The 14,882-nt window shown below is 41.5% G+C and overlaps 1 protein-coding gene across 5 annotated transcripts in view; it reads left to right on the forward strand.

Moving 5' to 3' along the window:
• NCKAP5 (NCK associated protein 5) overlaps nt 1-14,882 on the forward strand; it is a 965,493-nt gene that overhangs the window by 754,602 nt on the left and 196,009 nt on the right. For all 5 annotated transcript variants that reach the window (XM_073884776.1, XM_025857088.2, XM_073884781.1 and 2 more), the window contains one exon: nt 10,722-10,790. In XM_073884776.1, coding sequence (XP_073740877.1) covers nt 10,722-10,790 — 69 coding nt within the window. The remainder of the gene's footprint in view (nt 1-10,721; nt 10,791-14,882) is intronic.

Below are 14,882 nucleotides of genomic sequence, written 5' to 3' on the forward strand. Positions count from 1 at the left end.
AAATTATTGAGCTTTTTTTTTTTTCTGTGTCTGTTGTGAAAGCATTACCTTTTATTATTTTTCAGATAGAATACGGTATCAAGTAATATTTTTCCAAATCACACACATTTTCCTATTCTGCACGGACACACACAGACACAGAGACACACATTGACATATCTGCTTAGGGGCTCACCCCCCCTCCCCCCGCCCAGGTGAGAATCACTGAGGTCTGAGGAGAGAGATGGACTATAAACTGAGTAAGAGAAAGTGAAGTACAAAATTGTATGTTTTCATCTGCATGAAGTGAGGATCTTTAGGGTGAGCGCTCTACTCGAAGTATGCAGATGGTACGTTGTGGAAGAAGAGAGCAGGCACCTGCCCCACCTCAAGAGATGAGTGAAGGCTTCCTGGTGGAGGTGACAAACATGGTGGCCACCTCCAGTTCCAGAAAGCACTAAGAAACTCCTGAGCAGTTCAAAGTTGACGATAACTAGGGGGTGGTAGAAGGTAACAACTGCCTTCATTCTGAAATCAATCCATCTGGGACACTGGTTCTCAAAATGGGGTTCTCAGGCCGGTAGCATCAGCATCACCTGGGAACTTGTTAGAGACAGAGATTCACAGATCCTTCCCTAGATGTACTGTGTCCAAACTGATAGAGCCTAATCACCTGATCTAAAAAGTACTCCAAGTAATCCTGATGCACACTCAAGTTTGCAAACCCCTGGTCTAAAGCCCCACTTAAGGATTTAAATTCTGAAAGTACGCAGACATTTCACCATAAAATGTTTTCTCTTTAATTCTTCAAAAATGAACCTGTGGACAGGTCTGCATAACATTTTCTTCTTGCAGGGGATCCCGAACTCCCTGAACTAGGGAGGTTTTCTTATTTCAACTTAAGTGCCCTCTGCCTTGTTCTGGGCCTGGACCCAGTGGGCATCGCTAAGGTTTGTTGAGTGCAAGAGCAAGGACATTTTGATGATGTGTCTGCATGTATGGGCACATAAGTGTCCATGTTTATTTCTGTGGTGGATGGACACAGCTTATAACTATTTCCTGAAATTTTTCAGGACGACAGAATTTGCCTCCAGCTGTACAGAAGCCCTAGACCCTGCCCGGGTATAAAGACTCTAGTTCTTCCATACAGTCAGTGGGAAACACCCCTTAGCCACCTATCCCTTGCACAGCCACTGCAGTGACTGGACATGTTCAGGTGAATGATGCAGAGTGCATCAGTTTCATCGGATGACAATGTTGGGAAAGAAATTCAATATCCAGGTCTAGTTCTTGGTGTCCTTTGTACTCAGGCTTTCTACCACTCTGCTAAGTTAAAATGTGCATACTTGGGTGGCATGCTTGATGGCATACTTAGCCCCTCCCTTGGTGCTTTATCCTCCTAGTGTTTTTAGACAGCTTTCAAAATAGAACAGATGACAGTATTAGTAGGGATATTTGGGGCATGCCTGAGTTTTGCTTGGAAGGCTGGATGTGAAGTTCCTTGGCCCACAGACCGAAGTTGCTAGGCTGACTGTAAGTAAGTTATTTAACTAGAGTGCCATAGGACTCTGATTATGGTGGCAGCCATAAAAGAGCACACTGTCCCACCTGTGGGGCCAAACCATGGTTTCTTGCCCTTATTCTGACCTATCTACCTTTGCTGAACTGAGGGGTTTTCAGCATGCTGGGAAGATGTCATTTTGAAAAAGACCAGCCTTTGCAGCAGTAGTAGCCACAAGGATGCATCCTTTGTAATTACTGTGGGTTGGACTTTTTCTTCTTTTTCTTTTTCTCCTCCTTTTTCTACCTTCTTTTCTCCAGACCATTCTACATCTGCTCAATTTCTACCACTTCAATTTGCACGCCATCAGTTTGTTCTTGTTCATCATTCTTGAACCCAAGATTTTCGCTGCAGTGGATATTTACTAGTGCCTGACATTATTCACTTTCATAATGATTTGACAGTGTCTGCATCCAGGGTTCTAGCATGGTGGCATAATTTATTTCTGATTGCTAATACAGGAAATACATTTCCTTTGTATTTTGTTCAAAATTATATTATTTTTATTCATTCCAATGACAACTTCTGCTGTTGGTTTGAGTGGGCTTAGTCAAAGGTCCAGTTACCTCTTCAAGAAATATCTTTCCTACCTCATATAAAAGTAGTTGTTTTTTTTCCCTCTAATCTTGTTGCATGGCAGCTTTCAATGTGAGACATTAATTTGTTTTCTCTACTAGGTTTTTTCTTCTTTGAGGTAGTCCTTATGTTTTATATATCTTTGTATCCTCCCTAGAATGCTTCTTGGAGAACAGTGAGAGATCAATAACTGGATGTGTGCACGGAAAAAATGATATTCTAGCTCATCCCCTAAATATGTCCATTCCACTGATCTATTGTTGTGTAAGCTTTGAGGCCTAAAATGACTGTTTTATTCTCCTCACAATTTTGTGGGTCATAAATTTGAAAAGGACACAACTGGATTCATCTCCAATCCAGGTGGTGTCAGCTAGAGTTAGAAGATCCATTTCCAAGATGGCTTCTTTATTCCCATGTCTGGTCTATATCTCTCCACACAGCATCTCATCCTCCAGGGCCTCTCCATGTGGCTTGGGCCTGATACCACCTCAAGATACCAGCCTTCTCACATGGCAACTCAAGACACCAAGAACTAGAGTTCTGAGAGGCCAAGGTAGAAGCCAAAAAACTCGTAGTCTAGCCTTGGAAGTCCTCAAAATGGCACTTCGGCCACATTCTATTGGTCACGCAAGTCAGTAAGGCCAGTCCAGATTCAAGGAAATAAATCATAAAGCATTTTTTGCAACCATCTTTAATCTACCACTATGATAATACTAGTGATGAGTGAAATTAACATTCTTAAGGAACAAAAACTGAATTTCTCATACTACTCATTATAGAGAAGTAGGAACTTTAAATACTCTGCCAGTTGTCAAAATATGTCAGATGATGGATACCGGGTTTTTTTGTTTGGAATCTATAGACAGCATAATAATAAATTGGCATGTACAAAGAGTAAAAATTGTTTATTTGTTTAATTTCCCACTTGGCTATAAGATATTATTGAAAAGATGCATTAGGATGTATCCATATGTATGTGTATGAGCACCACTGAGAAGACATAGGTAAAAGTGCCTAACACACTACTTGTGCAAACTCATTGATATTAAGTACATAGAAATATGAAAATGAATTTTTGTTTCTACACAAAACTCTAGTAAACATGCACTAATTTAAATTTTTCTCATTTGAAAAGAGGCATATAAGGCTTGATCCCTACCTCAGAGAGCTTATAGTTTAAATAGAGAAGACTAATAATATTCATAAAATTAATAATCCCAACTGAAGGCATTATAATTGATTGTTGAAATGTATGACCCCTCCTTTTGGTAGAGTTCAAACCAGTGGACATAGGAGGAAAAGTGGAATTTAAAAATTACTGTTTGGTAACTATCACTGTAATACTTGTTTTAGGCAAAAAATAATCAATGGATTCTAAAATAAGTGAGCAGAGTGTGGGTATTTAGATATTTGCATAATCTCAAAGACTTTGGATAGTTACATATTTTCAAAACAACTCCCCATAAGGTAGTTATGATTATAAAAGGAAGTACTTTAATGTAACCTGAGGAAACATCAAACAAACTCAAATTGAAGGACACTCTACAAAATAGCTGGCCTGTATTCTTGAAAAATGTCAAAGTCATGAAAGACAAAAAAACTCTTCCATGTTATAGGAAACTAAAGACAAATAACAATCAGATACAGCTCTGGGAACCTGGAATTAATCCTGGACATGGTAAGGATAATAGAGGGATAATTGGTGAAATTGGAACAAGGTCTGTAGAGTGTTTTAGGTAGTGTATCAAAGTTAATTCTTGAATTTGATAACTACACAGTGGTTATGTTACAACATTATTTTGGGTATTAAGGGGTAAAAGGCTATCGTGTTTGCACCTTACTTTCAAAAAAAATTTTTTTAATCATCTCTGATTATAAATAGGCATAAAATGAATGATCAAGTAAGTGTGGTAAAAAGGTAAACTTTGAGGAATTGGGAGGGAAAGTGAGGGGGATTCTTTGTAATAGTTTCCAAATATTTTTGTACGTCTGAAATTACTTAAAATTTAATATATGCCCCCATTTTAGTTTTTTAGGTTCAGATTTGAGCCACACCGCAAAAAAAAAAAAAAAAAAAAAAATGAGTGGAATTTAGAAGGGTCAATAGGGAAGTGGGGCATATCCCAGGCTCCCAGAGCAGAACCAGAGGTGCAGCCTTGGGAACAAGAGCTGGGTCTTCATGAGAGACCTCGTCAAGTCAGGAGCGTGGCCTGACTTGAGAGATGCCGAATTCTCTCAAGCAGCAAACACAGGTGGATGGATGTTGGATACATGAGTGGGAACAGAGTATAGGTGGTGAAAAGCCTGCAGTGGAGTCGTTACTTACTGCAGAGGGAACTCTTTTGTGTAGAGCTGTTCTAACTTTGGTCTGTGGAAAAGGATGTTGTATTAGTCCGTTCAGGTCGCTACAACAAAATACCATGGACTCGGTGGCTTCTGAACAACAGAAATTTATTTCTCACGGTTCTGGAGACCCGGAAGTCCCAGATCAAGCCTCTGGCATGGTCAGGATCTGGTGAGGGCCCTCTTCCTGGTTCGTAGCCAGCGCCTTCTCACTGTGTCTTCACATGGTGGAAGGGAGCTAGCAAGCTCTCCGGAGCCTCTTTTATATAAATCTAATCCCACCTTTGAGGATTCAGCCTTCATGTCCTGATCACTCCCAAAGCACCCCCCACCCCAATACCATCACATCAGGCATTAAGATTTCATCTTATGAATTTCAGGGGACACAGACGTTCAACTATGGGAGATGTATTAAGCAAATTCATGGTATAGAGAGGTTTTAGATCTAATTAGCGTTTAGAGAATCAATGTGCAACAGTGATCTAGAAGCATCAGTCCTTTTAGTCATTTGTCAGCTCTAGCAAGAATTTATTCACAGGGGCGCCTGGGTGGCTCAGTTGGTTAAGCGACTGCCTTCGGCTCAGGTCATGATCCTGGAGTCCCGGGATCGAGTCCCACATCGGGCTCCCTGCTCAGCGGGGAGTCAGCTTCTCCCTCTGACCCTCTTCCCTCTCGTGCTCTCTATCTCTCATTCTCTCTCAAATAAATAAATGAAATCTTTAAAAAAAAAAAAAAAAGAATTTATTCACAGAGCAAGACCTCTGAAAAACATCATTCCTTTTAAATAAATGTTCACTTAGACCCATCCGCCACAGTGAACCAAAACAACATGGATTTACTCTATGAAGCTGCTCAGTTTTATAAAGACGTGTGAGAACATTAGAGATGAAATCAGGAACATATTTAAATCCCAGCAACTGGAAGTCATGAGGAAACCACACTGAGCTCTAAATCAGGGACTCAGTCTAGCAAAAGTTTTTGGTTGTTGTAGAAGACAAAGCTGAACACAAAGACCCACTGTTCCATTTAGCATGCATGCTCTAATTACATCCTCTGGGTATACTGATTTAATAACATAATTTCTTGAAGTAGAAAAGACCTGTGTTGTCTATTCCCGTAATTCTCAGCAGTGACACCCGCTTTTTCTCTTTTCCTCTCTCCCATGTCCTTTTTCATTCCTGCCATAAAATGATTTACTGTTTCTTTAAATCACATTTAATTAAGGTTTGTTTTTTTCCCCCTTTTGTTTTTTCCCCTGTTGCCTCCTGTTGGTAGCAGGTAAATCCTGAATTTCTAATAAATGCAAATGGATTAAAGAAGATCACAAGTTCAAGATTATTTTAACTTCACTGGCATAATTGTTAATATCTCTGTTGTCCCCTAGGATATGTAGGATTATATCAATTAAATTGGTTTCTGCAACTGAACACATTAACCATAACTGTGACAACTAGTGTCTTCCCCAGCACTCTTTAGGTGTTTAATTTGCTTGCCTGTAATAGATTGTCAGAGCAGTAAACATGAGGCAAGTAATGTAAGTGGTATAATGATGGTAATTATCTGAATGGATCGATTGTAGTGTTATTGCAACATGATATTGTGGGTAGGAGGGAGATGGAGACATCCCATATAAATCCCCATTTTCAGCTTTATTTCCTTAACACATTTTTTTCTAAGACATTTAAAGTGAAAACAACATAAACTGGCATTGCCATTCTCTCCTTTATCTCTTCCCATTATCCTTTGTGCCGTTGCCTTCCTGAAACCAGCAGACCCCACACGAGCTCAATTTCTCTAAAGAAAGCAGTGACTTTTTAGAAATGGAATTCCAGCAGTTCCCCCGTGATTCATGGTATCCAAATATTTGAACTGGAAGTCACTTTGTAGATTGGCTAGGCTGCTCCCTTCATTTATTGCCGAAGGAACTGTGAACCCAGCAAGGTTAAATGACTCGCTAAAGGTTTCATACACCGGTATTGCCAGGTAGCCTGCAGGGATGGGACTAGAACCTGGAGTCAGTCCTCCCACCTGGGCTGAGGGAGGACCTGGGAGGTTACACCAGCAGCAGGTATGAAAGAGGTTTGGTGTGACAGGCCACAGCTGCCCCTGAAGGAAACAACAACAAGCAATAAGGAAACAGCTTTCAGTTGAGCGTCAGGGATGAGGGGTGGGGGTGGGAGGTGGGAAGGAAGAGAAGAAACAGCCTAGGGATAACCGATATTGAATAAGTCCAGACAGATGATCAGCATGAGGATAGAATCGCTGGGTTCTGTAGGAGATGTCTGCCCATGACAAGAAAGGAAAGCACATGACAGGATCCTGCCTGAGGGACAGGAGTGTTCAGGTGGTTGCTAAAACAGGGACCAGGTCCAGAGGAAAGAAGTCAAAGCCAAGTATTAGAACTGATACCTGAAGAAGAAACGGGGGTTTGAATCCTGGGACGTGAACCAGGAATAGGTCAAGATGATCTAACAGTGGGAAGAGCACTTCCAAAAAGGCTTCTGCTAGCAGTTTCCCTCAAATTTGTGCCCCGTTTTCATTTGATCACTTCACCTGAGTTTCATTGTTGGTGAAAATAACAAACTGGCCTCAATAGGGAGCTTTTTAGACACCTGTCAAAGAAAACATTGCAGTCATCAGAGGCACAAATAATTCCACATATAACCCATGCCTTCTGTGTTACCAGAAAATGGAACATTAGAACTTTAAATCACTGTTCAGGGGACAAACACCCAATACCCACAGAACTGAGGCTACAAGCCTGTGTGTCCCAGGGGAGGGAGGTGGCAGAGTGTGGGGGCAAGGCCCTCCTAGTACTGACCACAGATGGAGACTGGATGTGCCCAGTGCTGGCTGTAGGGCAGGGGCTTGAAAGTGTAGGGAACCTGAGGTGACAGTCTCAGAGAAGCAAGGTTTCTGGGGAGAAGGATGCAAAGAGAGAAGAGGTGCCATTGGAAGATCTGGTTCTGCAGAGAAAAAGGAAGAGGGAAAATTTTAAGATGCTGAAGAAATAAAAGAGAAATATAAGACCAACCTCCTCCAATCATCATGTGGTAAAGAAGCTAAAACCAGGGTTGAAACAGGGTTGATGAACAGTGAAACATGCTGATAAAGCAAAAAAAGAGAAGCCAGCCTCGTCTTTTGCAGAGTAATATTGGCCATCTGTAAAAACTCCTTCAACGGTATTATACTAAAGACTATCCTCATTGACAACTCTCTGAACAATGAAGTCTTATTAAAATGAAACTTCTTTAAAAAAAAAAGCAAAAAAGAATGCAACAAGAGGACTGGTAGGAAGAAGGACTGAGGGGAAAGGTGGTTGTGGCATATGTAATTGGAGGGAGCCGAGGGACGTGATTTTAACTAGATAGTAATGATAAAGTAAGACCCAAAAGGGAATAATAAGCACTATTAAAGAACCTGCAAGAGGTGGAGGGGACTGGAGGAGGGGTAGGAGAGGAAGTGACACCTCACTGAGTGTACCTTTTAGTATAGTTTTGACTTTGGGGACCATATTAATGTTTTCTATATTCTGAAACTGAGGTGAAATGCACAAGAAGGGGAGAAATTAAATCTGAATACTATCAGAAACAAATGAACTGAACTGCACAAAGGAAAAAATAGCATAACTACAGGAAAGAGTGACAGTTACAAATTAGGAACTTGAACATTGCATCGTTACTATATACCCACATTCTAAAGAAAAATCAAATTGTGAACTCTTCTTACTACTATTTTCCATACAGTAACAATTTTGCATGCACTGTGGGATTGAATAAATGAGTAAATATATGGCTGCCTGTGTTCTCACTGTAGAAAAGGCAGACACAAGTATTAAAAGGGGAAGACAAAGAAGAATTCTGTAGGGGTTGGAGAGAGTTTGTGTGTGTGTGTGTAGTAAGAGGAGAAAGAGACTCTTTCACTGAAAGGGACTGGCAGAAATGACCTCTCAGTAGTAATGGCATTCGTTAATAACCAGATCTTAATTTCCAAATATCATTCCCCAACTAAAAGCAAGCAGGATTCCTTGGAGAAGTGGCGTATTTCAGGAATGGCACAAAGAAAAAGCAAAGTGGGCTTTGGAACATTTCCTTGTGCCTAAAAAGAAAGTCTCTTCAAAATGATGAAAACATGTCCAAGGACACAGGTTACAGAGGTTCGCCTTTTCAAAGCTGGGATAACTTGAGCATCAAAATAAATAAAATAGGGACTTAGAACCCTTTCAGTAACATAAGAATCCATGTGTTCATAGTGATAAATAATAAATAGGAAAAGCATTTTCTTACGATAGAATGTAAATTCATAAATCTAGGTGGAATAATAGAGTGAGAAATCACCATGTGAAACCATAGGAATCATTGATTCAGGGAAGATTCATCAATGGTTGCTAAGATAAACTGGTGAAAGTTTGATGAGAAATATTATATTTTCATAGTCTAAAAACATCTCTGCACAATTTATTAACTACAAAAGGAAAGTAGCTTTGGAGTGGAGAGATTTAGCAGACCCCACCTTAACCAGGTGATCAAAGCTAACATGTCCAATAATGGATACATGGACATGACATAATTCTCATAGGATGCACTGAGAAGAACTCAGCATCAGTCATGGGCTACTCCTGCCAAGTGTGCAGGAGGAAGCTTGAAACAAACCCTGATTAAGGGACACTCCACAAAATAACTGGCCTTTACTCTTCCAAGAAAGAAAAAGAAGGAAGGGAAGGGGGAGGGGAGGAAGGAAGGAAGGAAGGAAACAAAGAAAAGAAAAATTAGTAGCATGAAAGACAAAGGACCATTCCAGAATGTTCCAGCATCCTGTATGAGTGACAAATAGATGCAATAGGTGCTTGAGCCTGGATAGGTTTCAGGACTGGAAAAAATTGCTATAATGACACTATTGGAACAATGGATGAATTGGAATAGGTACTGAAGATCAGACTGTGGTATTGTATCAGTTAATATTTCCTGAACTTGACGATACTGTGGTTGTGTAGAAGAATGTCTTTGTTACTAGGAAATATACACAGAAGTATTTAGGGATAAAGGGCATCATGTCTGCAACTCCCTTTCAAGTTGCAGGGAAACACGATGAAAGAAAAAGAGAATGATCTAATGATCTCTCAAATGTGGCAAAATGTTAACAGTTGGTGAATCTGAGGAAAGGGGATGTGGGAGTTCTTTATACTAGTCTTTCAAATCATCTGTAAGTTTGCAATTATTTCCACACAGAAAGTTAAAAAAAAAAAAAAAAAAAAAAAAAAAAAAAACCCTGATAGGAAGACACTACAAAGGAAAAAAGTTTGATCTTTTCACCACCTAAAAATCATACCATTCTTTTGAATAAAACTGGCTTGGAGCTATATATCCCCATTTCCAAATGTCAAGGAGGATTATAGTGAAAGGGTGGGTAGAGCAGAGTGCCTGACGGGGAGGGGCATGCTCACTGCAGCAGCCTTGGGAAGGGTTAACTGGCACAGCTCAGGACTCCTAGGAGGCCAGTAGGAGCTGAAAAGGACTCAGGTCAGCCGCTGCAGAGGGCAGATCCCATGTCACCATTTCATGCTCCTTCTAAAACCTAATATGCTAATACCTGTGTCTTTTTCCCCTTATTGTTCCACTAGTAACCAGGTAACCATATTCGACCTAGTCTCCTCTAGAAACCTGTTTACCATTCAGATAGCCACTGGCTCTGAGGAGCAGGAAAGCAATAGTTTTTTAAAAGGGAAGGCGGGGGAGGACTCAAGTATAGCTCAATTCTTAAATTTCTCATTATATCCTTATGCTTAATAGCCATTGATTAACAAGGAAAACAACATGTTTGGTTTGCATTCAGAACTATGCTCTCATGAATTGACCTGAGATTCTTTTCTATGGCCTAAACAAATAGTGGGTTGTGAAACTGTAACAGGTCTTAATGAAGTGGATTGAGGCATTTCTTACATTCACATTTTCATAGAATGAAATAAACGTTGTAATCTTTTTACAGAACGCTCTCACATCAGGCCATGATTTGATTTGCTACCTGTTCAGAATATCAAGTTTTGCATTTCTCTAAATGGTAATGTACTTTTGTGAACAAGTTGATACGACAGAAGTCATCCATGAGATATTTTTAAAAGTACTTAGAGCAAACTTGTCTAAGATTCTTCTAAAAGATTGTTTTGGATCCTGAGGAGATATATTTAGTTAACTGTATTGAATAAGTTGTCACCTAACACAACATTTCATGGATTTATTTGTATTATTTTTCTGTGTCCCTGCAGGCAGAGAATTCAGCATTGGCTTTGGAAAATGAAAATCAAAGGGAACAGTATGAGCGATGTCTTGACGAGGTAAGCGGACTTGGAAAGGTTCTTTGCACAAGGCTGGACTATTGAGGAATCCCTTGCTCAGATCTTAATAGATGTCTGTTAGCAGCCTCCGCAGAACATTAGCATTTTGTCCTCCAAAGGAAGGTTGCAAACGTGTATGTGGACATTGAGAAGGAAGGTCAGTCTCCCTCCCCCCTCCCCCCCCTTCTCCCTCTCTCCTTCTCTCCCCATTTTAGTGTAGAGGCACCTGTAAATTCCTTTTGGCTATGATTTAATATTCTTGGAGCACAGTTGGGGAATGCGTCACTGTATGATAAATTCCTTCTGTCCGGTAAGTGTGATCCCCAGCCTGTGAATGAGAAAAGCCATGTCAGGGCACACTGCATCTCCAATTGGTTGCTGTTTCTGAAAAAGCAAATCCTTGATAGAGTGGGTGGGGATGATGTTCACAGTTGGCGGCCAGAGGAAAAAAAATCAGTAGACTGAGAACAAGCCAAGAAGAGAAAGGGAAGTGAGGAAGAAAATCGGAGCAGAATGGAAAAAGAGCCACACGTGTGAGTAAACTTGAGAAATATTATTTGATGATAATGAAGAGATGAAGGCGAAGACGGTGGGCATTTCTGAGTTCCTGGGAGGTGAGGGGGAAATTGAAGTGTGTGGAGGGCCCTCGTTCTCCTCAGCCGTTCCCCTCACACTCTGTCAGGAGTCCTACGGTCAGTATCTGCAGTAACACGCAGGCAGGATGGGCCATTCACCTCACTGACAAGCCTCTCCATCTGGGATTTTGTTGGTGACTGGAGTTATTACTTTAATGGGATGACTTTTTTAGTCATCTGCCTGAAACCCGAAAACTTGCACGTATCTATCTAGTCATCTTAGAAGTTGTTTTGAAATAGCTGACACAGGTTTTCAGAAAATAAGCACAACTACGTGTAATGGTGTTCCATTACCTTACCAGGGGGAACGAGTGTATAGATCTTCAGTCTGTTCTGCTCACTAACAATTAGGAAAACCTTTTCCAGAGAACTCCTCTTGATCTTTCTTCCCCTCCCCCACACTGTCCCAGAAGGTGATGGTTTACACTATGAAGAACACAGGTTCAAATCCCTCTCGTGACATCATCACTGCCCCACATACCTCTCCCCTCCCTCCAAACTGGAAGCGGTTTCTCTCCTCAGAGTTACAGCTGCGGCCAGTATTTTCCTACACCGGGGATTCTGAAAATGTGACCCCTGAGCCAGCAGCATCAGCCTCACCTGGGAAGCTGTTGGAAGTGCACATTCTGAGGTCCGACCCCAGACATCCCGCAGCAGGGAGTCTGGGAGTGGGCCTGGCCGTCTGTGTGTTTGCAGGCTATCCAGGTGACAGTTTAAGAGCCACAGTCCTCATAGCACGGACCACTTTGCCTTACAGTAACTTGCGTGTCATTGAAGAACCCTCAGTGTGTTTCCAGAAAGTTCCTTACCTGTTCAATATTTCTAGCCATATATATCAGTTAGTCAAGCAAACCGGTATTTGCAGTGCTCTGCCCTGTCCTTAAAGACTCGGAATAGTCTTTGCAATGCCCAAAGTTGAAAGAATAACTGAAGTAAATTGACCTAAGAGGAGAATGATGACTCAGGCTAGTGAGGCCAGTTCAGCACTTCTCAATCCTGTCCCCCCCAGGCTCTTCGTCCAATCAAAGTTTAGGGCAAGAAAAACCCAATGGATCCAAGGATATTGAAAGGAACAAATATTGCCCTTGGGTCATATGTATTGATCAGCAAAGTTTCACTTTAACCTCCTGTGCAGAATTTCTGATGAGGTTGAATCTGTATTCAGAAGTTAAATTTATGTGGATCACACCACAGGAACCTCTTATTTGTCACAGTTCTCCCACAGGTCGTCGCTCCCCATCAGGCAGAAAGCTCACAGCATCCCTTTGTGGAAACTCCTAGTCTTGTTTTCCGTAGCCTCCCTACGCCTGCATTCTGAAGGTCTCATCAGAATGTGTCGGGTCCAAGCAAAATTTTTCATCCACAGAATTATTTCATGTGGAGTTTCGACTGAAGACAGAATTTTTAGAGGGAGAGTCCCTCTGTTCTTAATTGCAAAAATTAACTGTTGCCAGAGAGGCGATTTGCAACTCAGAACCACCTCTGAGCAGTACACGTGTTTTGCATTCATGATACTGGCCCCTGATTACATGCCAGTTGTTTTTGTAACTAATTGCATGAGGGTAGACAATTCATTTCCATGCATTCTAAGAGAACACTCTCAAAGGGGTAGTTGAGTGTAGTAATAATGCCAACTGGAAATTCTTTTCAAGCCTTTTTAGACTAATTAGACAAACTAACAAGGTAAGGCCTCATGTAAGTTATTTCCTTGCTAGTGGGTTTCATAAAACATACACAAGTGGGTATAATCTAAAATTAAAATGTTCTTCAATCCCTTTTGCACTGATTGTTATTTTCTGGGAAATGAAGAACATGTTGAGAATTTGGGGAAAACACTTGGGAGTAGGAAATCCCCTCTGTGTTTTCTAAAAAAAGGGATATGTTTATTCAGAAGGAAACAGAGCCACATCCACAGACACACGGGCTTGCTGGCACACACATGTCCACAAATGTGTGCACACAAGTGTGTACACACACACACACACACGCACACACACACACACACACTTCACCACTTCACTTCCCCTCTACCTAGCTCTAGCTCCTCATCTCCTTGCCTTGCAATACAAGGCAACGCCAAGGACCAGTCTTGATTTCTTGAGGGGGTTGGAGTTTTGCGTGTTTGAGCCTAGTTTCCTCCTCTAACTGTTTGACACACAGTTTGCTGGTAAGCAGTGAATTGGTGTTTATTCTCACTAATGCCTTGGCAAGCCTTCCTTTAGGACCAACTAATTCCCATGGAGAGAAGTATAATGACACATATAAAAACAAGGAAAGTAACATCTCACAATGTTGCCTTTCATTTAGATGGATTCAGTTGTATCCTACCAATGTTTGTCGGGTGTCAGGGTCCCCCAGGCTTGGGAAGTCATGGTGCTTCTAGCTTGGCAGAAGTGAGAGGGATGGTCAATCACAGAAGAATGAAACGAGGGAAACTCTCATAGGAAATGAGCTACCCTGGGGTCTTTGAGATCATACAACACAGTCAATAAAGGGCATGAGAGGTAGTGGGTGAGTTGGCAGTTAAGGGGGCAGAACTGAAAGGGCATCTTCAGCCACAGGAGTTGAAGCAGGTAAAGTCCAAGTAGTTCTCACCCTTACCTGAACATCAGACTTACCTGGGAAGGTTTAAGAATACTGCCTGCTGGTGCCTCCCTGCCTAGTGTCCAGACTCCTTTACTGCCATAACGCAGCTGACAGATGATCCTTTCTATTCAAGGAGGTTCATATATGTTGTCCACCTTGGTTTCAGCTGCCTCCCCTTTCATACCTCCCCTGTATGTTCCCCAAATGACCAATATTGACCCATAGGCAGGGACATCTTTACATTACAGGAAGCAGGAAGACATTACAGAAGATGAGACCTTCCACTTTCAACGACCTTAAAGATTTAAGGGTCAGAATTGTTCAGGGGGAAATATTGAGGAAGCAGAAGCCTAGCTGAAGACAAAAGCATAAGCACCCAGCAACCTCCCCCCAACCTGGGTGGGATATATGTGACATTCTTTCAGGAAGATCCCAACCATCTTAATGTTAATGCCTTGCTAGAGGGAAAAACAACCTTAACTTGACAATGGCAAGGCCACTGGTAATCTGTAGGTCCTCTTTAGCATATGAAAGTTCTTTTGAAAAACCTCCCTTTTCCTTATCTCCCCCAACCCCCTAGTATATAATCAGCCACCCCTCGCAACCCTGGTGCAGCAGCTCTTTCTGCCCACGGGACCTGTCCCCGTGCTTTAATAAACCACCATTTTGCACCAAAAAAAAAAAAAAAAAAAGAATACTGCTGGCTGGGCCGCATCTCAGAGATTCTACTCCAATTCTGGTCTAGAGTGGAGCGTAGGTGTTAGAAATCTTGAAGACTCCAGGGAGTTAAAATATTCATCCAAGATTAAGAAGCATTGCACTTGATCCTCTGAATGCTGTGCTTCAGATAACATTTTCAGAAAGTGTCAGA

Source organism: Callorhinus ursinus, unplaced genomic scaffold, assembly GCF_003265705.2.
Source record: "Callorhinus ursinus isolate GAN/ISIS: 27379988/994484 unplaced genomic scaffold, GSC_fseal_2.0 scaffold2, whole genome shotgun sequence".
Taxonomy (NCBI): domain Eukaryota; kingdom Metazoa; phylum Chordata; class Mammalia; order Carnivora; family Otariidae; genus Callorhinus; species Callorhinus ursinus.